We start from the raw sequence: 15315 nt of genomic DNA on the forward strand, positions 1-15315 counted from the left end.
GGTTACTCCTTCCATCTGGCAAAGAAGTACAGTACTGGAAATATAATATAGTTCATATCTGATCCCATCAGTGGAACTGATGTTTGGCTCAAACCTGAGTAGAGATGTTAGGTAAAGTACTTGGGAACTTTAGATTTGAGTGTTGGCTCCTCCCTGAAGCACCAGTCATAGGCTCATAAGAAGACAAAAAGCTCCTATAACTAGTGCTTTTTCTTTTGATGTTTTGCTCATTACTTCTGTGTGTCTCTTTGCCGAATCACATATATATCACATAGCCTTGATTCTCCTTGGCTTTCTTTGACTTTTTGGACAAGGGTGACAAGAAGCATAGAACTGATGTGGTCAATAAGGCACAGATCACTAACCTTCCTATTACATTTGTTTTGGATAGTATTGGATTTGGGCAATTTGGGGACCAATTTTAGTTGGAGAAGGAGAGCAGAATGGAATGCCTTTGAAAAATTATATAGATAAAATCCTCTCTTTTCAACTCCAATATTCTCTCAATGACACTACATGGCAGTGAACCACGGATCCATCTCAACCTCTGAAGAATCAAAAATTTGGATGACAAAGAGATCCATGTTGGGGCCAAGTCAAGTTATACTCTGCATTTTTTCAACCCTGACTTGAGTGCAAGAAATGGCATAAACATCCTTGAGGACATATAAGACTATAATGGATAGAGAAGACCATTCTTGTGGCCAGAGAGAGGGGAAAGAATGATTGGATAGACTTATTGCTACATGGGTATTCAAGAAATCTTTAAGACTTAGGAAGACATCTACACATTCAATAGATATCTGAGAAAGAATTTCTTTCCTTCTTCCCCTTGTGGAGACTTTTTTTTTTTTAAAGAAGATGCTAGTTGGCAGAAGAAGGCAGGTATCATCTTTTTAGCCAGAATAATATTATTATAGGAGTAGGTGAAGAGTATGAAATAGGCATTTGAAGAGATTCATAGAAGAAGAGACAGAAGTATTTTTGTCTAGAATTCAGTCTGAAGGCACTTAAATGCCTAGTCATAAGAGGGGAAGGTTTTTTTTTTTTAATGTATTTTAAATTCAGGGAACTACGGGTCTGTCCCCTTTATGCATGGATGTGTTGACCTGTCTTCTTCCAAAGATGAAGAAAATTCACTGAAGTTGTCTCAGACAATTTTGAAAAAGATTCATTCAAACAGCTTCCTCTGCAGCTCCTTTTCAAATAGGGGTCACAAGATGCTATCTGAGCAGACTCTTCCCAGTCCTTAAACCAAGACGCCCAGTGGCGTGCAGAGAAGCAAGAGAGCAGCTTCTTCACTTGCCTAAGTTTCAATCAAGCCCGGTGTGTGAGGGAGCTGACAGTGAGACGGCCTCACGGCTTTGGAGCAACAACTAAGACTGGAAGGGGGGGAGAAAACGAAGAGTAGCTCTTTCTTTTTTCTCTCAGCGAGTAGTTCTTTAGTTGCACAAAAAGTCTGTGGGCTGTGGGCGCGAGTTGCAGGAGACCCTCTGTAGGAAAGGTGAAAGAAGAAGGACGAGGAGAGGAGGAGGGGCTCCAGATACGGGAATAGTTTGGGCTCCAATCTTGAAGAACGCTACCCTCACCTGCCGCCAGGAGTCCCCTCGCTGGGAGGGAGTCTCTGGGGGAGGAGAGAGGGATGGGGCTCGGGGTAGGGGCGGGGCAGGGGTAGAGCACCTGGTGGGAGGTTGAGGAACTCGTCTCACATCTTCTAGGCGGCTCCGGGAGTGTGCCGGGAGGAGAAACTCAAAGGCTGGACTACAGGATCTACGGGCACAGGTAAGGGGGGGGGGGGGGGGAGCGGAGGCGCGGGAGCCCAACTAGGGGAGGGGACCTGGCCAGTGCCCTGGAGCTGCCCCGGACTCGGCTGGGCGGCTGCGTTTCCTTGGCCAGGGCAACCAGGAGGGGGAAGTTTCTTGGCTGGGAAAGATGCAATTGTGTTGAACTATTCCTGGTATGTCAGGCACTGGCCCGGCAGCCGGGAGCTCCGAGGGCTCCGTTTCCAGGGTATCCGAGAGGGAATGAAGCTCCTCTCCTAGAGGAATAGGAAAAGGAGAGTCTGGGTGGGACGGAACTGAATGGGGCAGGACAGGGCAGGATCGTTGGACGGGGTGGACTGAGTTGAGTTCCGAAGGCTTTTTCTGCGACTCCCTCAAGCATCTCCTTCCCCTGCACTGCCAAGTCTGTGGCAGTGCTCCGGGGTAGCGGACTGCACTTCCACTCGGGACTTGCCCTCCGAAGGGGATTTGGCATCCCCCGGCGCAGACAGTCTAAACCACAAGGGCTGGCACGGCCAAATGCCCAGGGAGCAACCCAGGAGGAGGCGGCAGCGGGCTGGTGGGCGGGCGGAAGCGGCTGCTCCACATGGCCCCGGGCTTGGAAGCAGCTGCGACGGGGCTATAGACGCCGCCGCCACCCTGCCCTAGTCGGGGAAAACAGCGGCAATTCCGGGGGAGGAGACGGGAGCCGAGAGGAGGGGAGCTGCTTTTGAAGTTCAAACAGTTCTTGGGGCTGTTTATGGCCTCTTGTAGTCTTTCCTCCTCCTCTTCCCCCTATTGGACCCTCCGCCCCCCTAAAGCCTCCCTCCCCTGCCGCCTCCCATCTTTCTCCTCCTCTTACTGCCCTGGTCCCTATGGACCTCGGTTCGTTTTCAGGGCTTTATAGAAAGCAGCTTCTTCAAATTCTTGTGGTTTCGGGGCATTAACAAACTCCAGAGAGCAACAAAGGGAACGGGAGACCAAGAACATAAAAAGGCTGAGCCGAGTGACAGGCAAGCACTGCCTCTCGGTTCCCAATCCCAGTTCTGGAGCAGCCCCGTTAAGTTGGGCTGACACTCTCCCCCACCCCGCCCCTCTTTGCCCACCCACCCATTTCTCTTTCTCTTTTTTCCCCCCTCCCCTCTTCCTCTAGTCATGGAAGGGAGAGAGGATGCAGAGTCCAACTGTGATGTAGCATTCGCTGAAGCTCAGAGATGGGTGGAGGTGAGTGTATTTTCCCCCCTCTTTTTACTTTTTTCCCTTATGATTTGGTGACTTTATACTGAGGGGCTAAGGGGGAGCGGGGCGTTTAAAACCCAAACTGCCCAATCAAGATCACGTTATTCTTAACCACTCTTCCCTTCCTTCATCTTTGCTAGACGGTGGAGACAAATGGTTCAGAGTCTAATTGTGAAATTGAACAGCTCAAGTCTCTGTTTTAGTTCCCCTTTTCCCTAGCAAGTCTCGCTTTCTCTTCTTTAAATTATTCTTAAGGTGCAGAGTGAAATAGGTGGTAGTTTGTCCATCATCGTATTAGGTGTCCAGATCCATTCGGAATGTACCAGGATCAGTTGTCTCCCTTGATCCTATCTGGGGCACAATCCAGAGGATGAAATGGTCTGTTGGAATCTCTGCACTAGACCAAAAGGGCGGAAATGTGAAAAGTTCTGTTCTTTTTGGTCAGATGTAACTAAGATGCAGTAAACTCCAAACAAACCTGGCTTGCCGGTCTATGTGTATGTCTATGTGGAAGGGGGTGGAGCAGAGGAGAGATGTGGGGAAGGGAGTTAAGAAGAGACAGAGAATGGAAGAGTAAGTACCAAGGCAGTAAACTTGCTGATGAAATTTAGGAGTGGACCTCTAGATGAGGTTTGATTTCTATTGATAAGACCACCACTTCATCCTTGGACTTTTTGTATAGTATGGGGTTTTTGTGTTTTCAGTGTTACTTAATAATTGTAAATTAGAAACATTCTTTTCTTGTAGTCTAAAGTTCCCTTATTTCTTTTTTTTTTTAAAGAAATGTGAGCTCGTTGAGATTTTTCTCTTTGTTCCTTTACTTCTATCCTTTGGTTGAGTTTTTCTATAAATAGGTTTTCATGTTGATTTTTGGCAGTTAGTGGATAAAGAACACTGACAGGGAAGGTTTTCTCAGCAAGTGCACTAGAACACATAATGAAATAGTAGATATATGTTAATATAATCACAACAATGGTTATTGAAATATTATCTTATACAGTGGTACTTTTGGGATTTGGAACTAATTTTTATGACTTGCCAGCTTACTAAAAGGTCTTTTTTCTTTGGAATGAGTTTTTAAAGACTGTACCATATAAAATACAGTCTTAAAAGAAGCTATAAGTTTTAGTAGTGAAATAAATGGTAGATTAATTTCCTTTTCCTCAAAAGTTTACTTTTTTTACTTTTGGACAGACATTTTGAGCCCTTAGACTGAAGGTGAATAAATCTCCCTCCCTCCCTCCCTCCCTCCCTCCCTTCCTTCCTTCCTTCCTTCCTTCCTTCCTTCCTTCCTTCCTTCCTTCCTTCCTTCCTTCCTTCCTTCCTTCCTTCCTTCCTTCCTTCCTTCCTTCCTTCCTTCCTTCCTTCCTTCCTTCCTTCCTTCCTTCCTTCCTTCCTTCCTTCCTTCCTTCCTTCCTTCCTTCCTCTTGAGTAGGGTAAGAGTAATGTAGAGGCTCTTGAACTGAAATGAGAATAAAGAAACGGCCTTCTCAATTTTCTTAAAAGAAAATTACTTTTTTCTTTTTGTCTATGCTTTTTATATCAGTACTGCAAAAGTAATTTTCCATATGTCATATTTTTCTGAGACATTGTCCTGGATACCTTAGAGAAGGAATTATTGTGAATATGTGTGTATGTACGTGTGTGTATACTGGCATCTTTTAACTAAAAGTTCAATGATTATTGAAATTTTCCTATGGACTTAATAAAAACTACATTTTTGGATCTTCTATGAAATAATCTCAATAAAGAAATGTATATTTTTGTGGCATAATTATATTAAATGTGCAAGTTTAAGTTTCTCTTCTTTCTCCTCCAAGTTAAACATCTTCAATGATTTTGAAGTTTCCAATAAAATATTTTTCTTAAACTAAAGATTATAATTTTTGGGGGTGGAAATTCTTATGCTAGAGTCCAAACAGAAAACTCCAATCTTTTTCCTAAAGGAAGTAGCCATTTAATATAACTAGCCAATATAATTAAAAATAAATGATCCTTTAAAAATACTAGCAGCTGAACAAAGGAAAAAATATTACATTTTGTGTATTTTTGTATGCTTTGAATGATGCACAATAGCATATATTCAATGTTCAGATTTGGCAACCTTAAATTTGTAACTTTGTGGCTCTTATGTTAAGAATTTAAGGCTAATTTTAATATATTTTATTCTTTTTCTTAAAAAAAAGGACAATGGATATAGAAGATATATTCTGGATTCTTCACATAGTATCAAGTCCTTAACTAGGAACTTTATAATTTTTAAGCTACAAAGATAAAACCTTTTTTGGCTTTCCTGTTTTCATGACTTTTTGACTTTGATGGAAACAGGAAAGTTTAAAAAAAATTTGTGTTATACTTGTTGAAGCATTTTTGACCCTTTTCATCTATGCCTCACCTCAAATCTCCCACTTCCAAGCAAATTAGCAATACAAAACAGCCTCAGGTGGAAGAGGCTTTAAATTTGTTATTTCCTATTCTACTTTTTTCTGTGGTTTTGAATATTCAAATATAATTGCTTCTAGTGGCCTTGAAGGTGCTAAGAATATTGATAACTCCTAGCACTAGCTATTAAATTTTTTTTCTCATTTTGATCTGATATTCTTGTGTGTATTTTGATGTAACCAAAAACATTTCTTTTTTGGTGGGAGAGGGATAGAGTAGATTTTGAAGTTAAATGCTCTTAATTTTTAAGTTCTCTGAATACAAAAATTTGTGGTTGACTTGATTTTGGTGATTTTAATCCCAATAGGAGTTATGTCATCTTAAAATAATTTTTATTAATGACTTGTTTCTATATCACATTTCATAGTTTCTCTTTCTGCTACCCATTGAACCATCCTTCATAACAAATTTTAAAAGATGGGGGTGGGGGAGCAGAAGACAACAGTTTATCAAAACTATTCAACATATGAACTATGTCTAATTGTAGAGAAAATATTCCGCATACATAGTCCCTTACCTCTTTAATGAAGGTAGGAAGAGTATACTATATTTTTTAAAACCTGAAAACCGTATGGTTTGAAATGCAGCTTGGAATATTAAAAATGTAGTAGAGCTAGTTTGTGACTAAACAGTTTAGATTTAAAACCAAGTGTACTATAAATGGTTAGAAAGAACAGAATTGTCCTTGAGAAGCTGCATTTGAACAAGGTCATGAAATAAAAGTTAAAAATGAGGTATTTAAAAATAGTCTGCCCTCTTGAATTCTGGTTCTCTCCTCACCCTTATTACCTTTATTCTATATACATACATATATATATATATATATTTTTTTTTTTTTAACAGCCTCTTAGGTTTGTGTTTTGTGAGCATTAAAAACTCTGAGTTCTCAGTGAACAAATACAATACTATAGGACTTGAAAAACTGAGTGTGAAAAAAAGAAAAATTGAGTGTGCTAAATACATGCTATGAGGTAAGGGAGAAAATATTGATTAATAAGATGTGAGCTGTTAATCCAGGTTGGGAAGAATATTGATGGGGGGCATTGTGGAATTAGCTTATTGCATTGAATAATTTTCCTTGTCACCTTTTTTTTTCTATAACTTGGGTTTTAATTTTTTTTTTAATCACCATTTTTGGTTCCCAACATTGCTGACTCCATGACCTCTTTTCCTAAATACCACCAGTAAGAAAATGGGCCTCTGTCTTTTTGTCGTCTTTTTCTAAGATTATATTGGGTTTTAGCTTGTGTCTTAACTCTGTCATTTAAACGATAAATTTTCTCAGAGTATGAATCATTTAATCAAAGGTACCATATAATGATGTACTGTGTGAGATATCAGGGATACAAACACAAAAAATGAAACTCCCTTTTCCCAAGATGATTATATTTTAATGTTGAAGAGACAAATACATATAAAAATAGATGTAGCATAATCATAAAGTGAATAAGTACAAATATGTGCAAAATAAGGGACAGCTAGATGGCTTAGTGGATAGAGAGCCTGGCCTAGAGATGGGAGATCTTGGGTTCAAATTTGACCTTAGACACTTCCTAACTGTGTGACCCTGAGCAAGTCTGCTCTTCTGCCTTGTAACCCACAATTAAAATGGATTCCAAGATGAAAAGTAAGGTTTTAAAAAACAAACAAAAATGTGCAAAATAATTAAATTCAAGGCAACTTTGAAGGTTACATGCTAGCAGCTGGGATCAATAAACTATAAAGAGGGCTTCCTATGTCCCAGGTGGTATTTTAATTGTATGAGATCTAGCTATTTCTTCATTCTATATCTATTATCAGATCTAGCATAAAACTATCATTAAGATTGGATTGTTAACCTGGAATCTGCAAGGTTATTTTTTAATTTAATTTTTATTAAAAATGTTTTTAGTTATTTAAAAAATATTTTCATACTTTTTTTTATCAGTTTCATTTCTTCACCCTCTCCCTGGGAACTATCCCATGTAATAAATAGTATTTTTTAAAAATAATAAAAAGAAGAGAAAAAAATCTGAAAACAGATTAATACATTCAAAAATGCCTGAAAATATATGCAATGTGCAACTTTTATGAGCCTCATACCTTTCAAATATTTTGGTAACTATTTTAATTTCATTGGTTTCCTTTGTAATACTATGTATTTTTGCATATAAATGCAAATACTACATATCTATACACTTGAAGACATTCTTAGAAAGGGTCTTTAGGCTTCATGGGCTGCCAGAGGGTTCCTTAATGCAAGAAAGGTTAAAAGACTCTGATGGTTGATTCTTTTTTTTTTCTTCTTTAACTTCACATTCTCTAAAGTTAAGATCTTTGCTTTGGTACATAGAATTGAGGACATTCTGAGAATCTGTTTTTCTTCTCTATGTTGAGTACTAGTGTGCCTTGTTTTGCCCTTATGTTTTTTGCCCTCTGCCCTAATGTTGGTCTTTACCTTTTTCCAAGTTTATCTGTAGCTCTTATCATGAGGATCCATTCCTTTTTTCTTCTTAGCTTTGATTTCTCTAGTGTTTTTCCTCAGAAGATGCATCTGAACTCTAGTTAATAGTGCTAATTTTGAAAATGTCAATTAAAATTTTTAATTTAGCTCTATAGAAACTTAAAGAAATTTGTGTTTTATGGTGTTTTCCTCATGACAGCCCTATGAAGTAGGGCTATTTTTGGCTTTGCTAATTAATACATGTAAGACATTGGTCAAATTCCTTTTCTTCTCTTGACCTCAGTTTCTTCATCTGCAAAATGAAGTTGACCATTACGTTAATAATGAATTTTACTAGAGTTGAATTTTGCTAAGTTTCTTGCCAGTTCTAAATCTAAAATTTGCATTTTAAAGAGAAGGAAACCATAACTCAGAGGAGTTAATTGAATATGCTTTGGCAATCTGGACCCACAAAGGATTTGGATTCAAGTACTGGGTAAGGGTTGAGTTAGATCAACTCAGGTCTCTTCCAGTTCTATGATTCTGACTTACCATTTGATAGGGGTTAAATGGCACATAGTGATACATGATATACCATTATGAAAAACAAACCAAAAAAAAAGCAATTGCCAAATGAAATGTTCAGTGCTTAGGGAAGCATTCATTACTCAAGAGACCATTTCAGAATGATGAAAAAATGATGAATGATACAGGTGACTTTTAAAAACTCAATGTGTTCTGGAGGAAAAGAAAGTAATTTGTGACATATGAAACAGTATTTTTTCCTCCACAAGGTGAAAGTCTCTTTCATGGCATCTCCTTTCCATTCTCTTACCCATCCTAAAGCACCTGACTCCAGGACAACAGATTCTATTATCTTCCATTGTATGAACTCTTTGGAAATGACATGAAATTTGTATAGACTGACCTTTAGAGTCAGTGTGGTAGAAAGAGCAATGATTTTCAAGCCAGAAGTCATGGATTAGAATTGTAGCATTGCCTTTTACTATGTCCTTGAGTAAATTTGTATATTTTTTAACCTCTTTATTGTAAAACAATAGTCTTACTACTTACCTGATTGTTAGTATCCAACAAAATCATGTGTATAAAGTGAGAGTTTTGCAAATAAAATTTAATGGTTTCAAATTCTTTTTGTTTTAGTCACTTTTTATTAATATGCTTACCACAGTAATTTCTAACCTCTAACTTTAAAAGAAATAAAGCAAAGATCCCTATCAAAGTTGCTCTTATAACCTTAGTAGAAATATGTATTTGATATTCTTATACAGAGAAGACTTGAACCTTCTTCCTATATCCCTGACTTGATAGTACTCAGAGTGAAAAGTATTGACCCTCATTGTGAATTGAGATTCTATAATCGTTTTAAAGATATACTTTTAAATCTTTAACTTTATCACAAAAAACAAATTACAAACAAAAAGTTTACTTAAACTTTTTTGTTTAATTTTTTAAAAAATGGTACTTGATCCATTTAGAAATATGTTGACATTTTAATATAGCCTATAAGTGTTGTATACTATAGATTATGAAGACAATTTAAACCCTTTATATTGAACTACTGTTTGCAAAGTACTTATTTGTCTAGCCTGCTAAGCTTTTTTTTTTACCACCAACTAGCTAGTTGGTTTGAGTTTCATTAGTAGAGAACAACAACTGAACTGGGAGAAATTTACGGAAGTCTTTCTCTGAATCCTTCATCGTTGTTGTGGAGTCCATTTTGGGTGCTCAAAGCCAAAGGCCAGGTGAGATGTGATTTTATTCATTTGAGGAAATTGCTAATCAATGTACTCATGGATTCTGAAAGGTATAGTATTACTGGATAGTAGAATATTAGTTTCAGGCCAGGTGTCAATGAAATAATTTCAAAACATGAGTTTTGAAGTAATTTGTAACATTAGAAAATAGATTTTTGTTCCATTGGCTGTAAAGATTCCTAAAATAAAAGATCCTTAAAGTAAATCCAAGAAAATTTGGAGATTAATGCTTAATTGAACATATATACAGAGTAATATCATCATGTTGTATAAAAAAAGGTATTTGTATTAGAGCATCTTGAGATTGTTAAATGTATGGTTCAATTTCCCAAATGTAATCCTCTTTGTTTTCTTCCTGGTTGGGTGTCAGGTATAGGTCCCCCGTTCCATTGTTTCTCTGAAGTAACTATCTGAGGTAGAGATACCAGTAGATTAGATGACAAACTGTTTATCCAACTTCATATTATTCCAGTGACATTATTCTGGGAGACTTTATTCTGTTATTTTAGCGAGTATGTATTTTTGCATTCATTTGATTTTTAGTGTATGAATTTCTATTCTCTCTTGAGTATAATACCTTCTAAATGAGATCCAGGATTAACATTCTGGGGCTTGATGCAGTCAACGCAATATCAATCTTAAACAGAAATATATAAACCTTGCATTTATAGAGAATTCTTATTCTACTTTGACCTTTCATAGGGCATCTTCTATGACAGTACTGAACATAAAACTAAGTATACAACTCATTATTTTATTTCTTATTTGGTGTTAATAATCAGAGTTGTTGAATAGTGGCTATCAAAATATGTTTGTCTACATTTAGAAAATTCTAATTAAAATGATCCTGCATCATAAACTTGAAAGTCAAATTCAAAGTCCTGTTGAGTCAACAAATATGAGAAAAAAAATGATAACATTCTTGTCTGAATCTCACTTTTTAAGGCAACTACTGAAAATTTTTATTGGCTTTAGTTTTTCACCTAAGTGTAGAGATGATAGCTGAATGTGGAAGAGTAGATAGAACACTGGACTTGGAATCAGGAAGGCTGGGGCCAAATCTCTTCTCCGGTACTTCTTAGTTCTATGACTCTGGACAAGTCATCTAAATTCTCCAAGCCTCAGTTTCATCATCTGTAAAACAGAGATGATAATTAGCACCATTGGTTATTGTGGAGTTCTAATGAGATAATGTATATAAAATGCTTTTGTAAATCTTAAAGTGCTGTAAAAATGTGAAATATTTCACAGGTCTAATTAGTCAGATAGTGAGAATTTTAAAAATTAGTCATACCTCAGGTAGGTTAGGAAGGAACTTTTCTGGATTGCCAAATATTTAATAGAGGGTAGCCTTGAATGGCTTTATTTATAGGTTAGTTTTTGTATATGGATTGTGTTATATACAGAAGGACATATATTCAAATCTTTTTTTTTTTTATAAAGGCTTGAATTTTAAAAATGCTTCCACGATAATGTGGCCCTAAACCTGTTGAGGTCAAGCTCTAGTTTTCTTGGTTAATATGTAAGTCTGAGTTACCATTAGAAAGCTAATTTTGTGCCAATAATAATGAAGAAGGAATTTATTAATAGGTTGTAGTCTGAAATAGAAAAAGCCCTGCGTTCAGAGTTAGGAGATCTGGGTTGAAATTCTTCTAATTACTCTGTCTTTTTGGGCAAGCCATTTAAATTCTTTAAGTCCATTTTCCCTCATTTTTAAAATGGGGAAAATACTAAGGATCATAAATACCTTGCAGGGTTGTTTTGAAGGTCAAATAAGATGAGGCATTTGAAAATACTTGACTAACTTTAAGTGGAATACAGCTTTAAGGTCAGACTTTTATTGCATGCCTATTTTGTGTATAATAATGTACTAGGCTTGAGTAGTTTTATAGAAGGAATGAAAGATAGAATTTTACAATGATAAATGAGAAAACAAGGTCTGTATCATATTTGGAATAGGTAGCTCCTTATTTAATGTTATTTCTAGGATTAGGGACTAGATTTGGGATTTTTTTCCTTTGCTTCTTCATTTAATGTGAGAATTCTTTTCATAGGGGATTGAACCTCTTTATTACACAAGGGCTAATTGTTAATATTAGTGTCTTGAGGATGAGCCTTAATAAGTGAGAAGGAAAACATATTAGGCAATTGATATATTTGTTTTTTGAAGAGTAGGGATACAAAGGTAGAGGAAAAGTGATAATTATGGAGGAGAGGTGATAAAAGGCATTAGGGTTTTTTTTTTTTTAATCAGGGAATGACCAGAAACATATAGGTGTCTCTTTCAGAGTTTTTAATAGGATTAGTCTTGAACATGAAAGAGTTATATAATGGCAAGACAGAATAGGACTAAAGTGAGTGAGGAGATGCTCAGTGTTTTAGAGTTCAGTTAAGGGGCTGTTGGTGGCAATTTGAATAGCTAGAAAGGAATGGACTGGGGAGAACTTAGGCAAAGATGGAGAATAGGAGTGTTTGGTGGAAATGAAGCCATCTATGACTACTGATGTGATTAATAATATATATATTATATGTATAATATATATTGTGATTAATAATATATAATATAATAATTAATATGACCATAATAATTGGCATGTAGATAGTGTATCAGAGTTTACAAAAAATTTCGTGTGCATTATTGCATTGACTACAGCAATAACTTTATTCAGTTTGCTAAAATTGTTATTAAATGAGGGAGTACGTGACTCCAGACCCATAATTGCTAAACAAGGAGATATATGTTGCCCTGAGGTGTTTGCTTGGATAGTGGAAGTGTCCTGTGCAAATTCCAAACAAAAAAAGGTCCTTCCTTTTGATTGTGAGATTTTCTAGGTGCTCCCATTTGTGGATTAGCATGTGTTAATTGTATTGAACATCTTCAATGAAGCACTATGCTATGAGCATATACATATATACCTTATACTGGAAAAATCAGATAGATGAAAGACATATTTCTTGTATTATGCTATACAACTGTAGTACATAGAGGTGCCAGGGCTTCTTCTCCTTGTCCTGTTTGCACTAGAAGGTTGGGGCCCCAGAGTACGGCTAGCCCTATCAGAATTCTAGGGGTAACCCTTAGGAGTTTGGGGATATCTTTCTATTAATATCACTCTCAAGTCCCCATTCAATGTCTTTCTTCAGTAACATTTGAATAGTTACCATCTTCTCCATGTCATCTAACTACTGTAATTAGTGCTGCAGTATCATTTTGACTAGTGTTGTCTCTTCACTCATAGCTAATTAACACCAACCAATCTTTACAAGGGCATATTAGCTGAGAAAATATTGCCAAATTGGAGTATAGAATAGTCCCCTGGGAGATAGTCTCTCTTTTATACCTTGATCATTGAGGAAATTAAACTCAGACTTAAGTAGTTGCTATGAAGCATTTCTTCTGAACCAACATATACTTTCTTCTACCTCCTTGACCTCTGAGAAGAGAGGGGCTCAAACTTCAAGTGGTAACTATAAAGCATCTCTCCCACCAGATTCACTTTTTGGGTGTGGTATGACTAATGAATGAGTTTCCTTACATGCAGGATGTGGTATCCTGGCTGCTGGACTGATTTACTGCTTGCCTCCATCAAACAAGTCTCAAGGGCTTTGCTGGCTTAACTGTTGTGGCTATAGCTATGTCCAATCTTTGATATGCATTTGCCTGGAATCAGGGAAGATTGAACATAGCATAGGTAGAAGGAACAAAAGTGCCATGTGTTTGAGACCACATGGCAAACCAGTGGGCTTTATAACATTCCTTCTTCCACCTCAATTGAAAACTAACCAGGAAAAGAAAAAATTAAATTTCTTCATTGCAGCCGTTTGCATCTACCCTCAATTCTGACTTGGCGACCAAATAAAAGGCTTTCTGTAACCACACAGTAAGCTAACAGAAAGCAGACACAGAATAATTGCACATGCTCTGAAGTAATGGGCAGGACCCCTACGTCACACATTTCTAGAAGCAGGATCACCAAGCCCACACATGAGTTGGCAGTAGACAGAGAATAAATACCACACATGCTTTAAGATCTGGGTCTTCTTTGGGCAGGTTGCTCATTATAGAATCAGATAAGCAGCTCATTGAATATGTGTCTTAGGTGTGGATAATAAGTTGGGTTTTAGAACTGAAGAGAAGATATGGGAAATCGAGTAGATGTTTAAGTCATTCCACATCCTTTACTGGAGTAAGACTTCCTCTTTAACACCGACAACTTTCAGGTGATACACGAGGGTTGCTACTCCCGAAACCCTGTAATCTCAGAAGGTCTGATGGGATAGTCCCAAGGTAAAAAGATGAGTAGTGCTTCATAAGATGATCTCTGGACAGGAAGTATTGAAACCTCTTTGTGTTAAAGGAGATGGGTTGATTGTATGCTGCGAATGAAAAACCACAGATAGGCAGGGTTAGTCTAAAAGAGTAAGGTGGGGGAAGCTAGTTGGTTCAGTGAATTGAGAGCCAGGACTAGAGACAGGAGGTCTTGGTTCAAATGTGATTTCAGCTACTTTTGAGCCCTGTAACCTTGGGCAAGTCACTTAACTCCCAATGACTAGTCCTCACCACTCTTCTGCCTTGGAACTGATACACAGTATTGATTATAAGAGGTCAGAGAGAGTTCTAAAGAAAAACAAAAAAGTAAGGAAGGCAAGACTTTTATCCATTTGGGTAGATATCTATGGAAGATTTGTGGTACAACATGGATAAGAGTTGCAAATGATAAGGCATGAGGATTTATGGTCAATATTAAATGTGTTTAAAATATGGGCTTAAGAGATCTTTTGTGATAAAGGAAAGAAACTTTTATTATATTGCTGAAAGTTACTGCTGTACAAGATATATATGCCTCTATGCTTGTATCCATTAGTTCCTTGCTTTCAGATACTTTTTGGATATTTGATGTTTGGCATATAAGAAAGACTAAAAAGCAATAACAATCTGTTAAATTAGGGGCAAATGAGCACAGATTATAAATACTCAGATGATACATATCAGAACAAACATATATAAAGGCTAAATTTTGCACACTGTGAAAAGCCAGTAATGGGGACAGCTAAATAGCTCAGTGTATAGAGAGTCAGTTGGGAAGGATACATACTTCTTAGCTGTGTAACCTTGACCAAGTCCTGTAATCCTAATTGCTTAGCCTTTACTGCTATTCTGCCTTGAAACCTATGCCTGTGTTGATTCTAAGAGAAGAGGGTAAGGATTTTAAACAAAAGCCAGTAATATGCTCATGTTGTGGCTTTCATTGTTGTTAGCTGTAGCTGCATACAGGCTTTCCTCATTAATAAATTTTTCCCACATGAAGAGTGATATATATTAATTTAGGTACTTGTGTGTGAGTAGCTTTTTATGAGCTGTGGGGTTTCTAAAGTTGTATTTTGGTTTATTCTTCACTGTCTAGAAATTATGGACTAGTCATACTTAAGTTTACTAATATGCATTAGTAAAATTTGAATTTGTTTTTCTGATTTCCTTTAAATTAATTTCAGTATCCCTAAGGGATGCATTTTAAGACCTACTGTGGATGGCTGAAACTATGCATAGTACCAAATCCTATGCAAATAGTTCTTACTTTAACTTTCATACTGTGCTCTCTCTTCCTACTTCTGTCCTTTGGCCCCATGCTCCATAGTCTCTCATCTCCTCATACACATACCACCCCCCCAAAAAAAA

At 37.0% G+C, this 15315-nt stretch overlaps 1 protein-coding gene across 22 annotated transcripts in view; it reads left to right on the top strand.

The window, feature by feature from the left end:
- Positions 1-1674: 1674 nt before the first annotated feature.
- The window catches only part of LMO7 (LIM domain 7), a 241756-nt gene continuing 228115 nt past the window's right edge, over positions 1675-15315 (top strand). For 18 of the 22 annotated variants that reach the window (XM_056807325.1, XM_056807327.1, XM_056807328.1 and 15 more), the window contains exons 1-2: positions 1686-1782; positions 2914-2984. In XM_056807325.1, the coding sequence (XP_056663303.1) occupies positions 2916-2984 (69 nt within the window). In that variant the 5' untranslated portion in view covers positions 1686-1782; positions 2914-2915. Of the gene's footprint in view, positions 1783-2913; positions 2985-15315 lie in introns of all 22 variants that reach the window. The other 4 variants (XM_056807332.1, XM_056807336.1, XM_016424986.2 and 1 more) reach the window with 1 other exon arrangement.

Source organism: Monodelphis domestica, chromosome 8 (assembly GCF_027887165.1).
Source record: "Monodelphis domestica isolate mMonDom1 chromosome 8, mMonDom1.pri, whole genome shotgun sequence".
Classification (NCBI taxonomy): Eukaryota; Metazoa; Chordata; class Mammalia; order Didelphimorphia; family Didelphidae; genus Monodelphis; species Monodelphis domestica.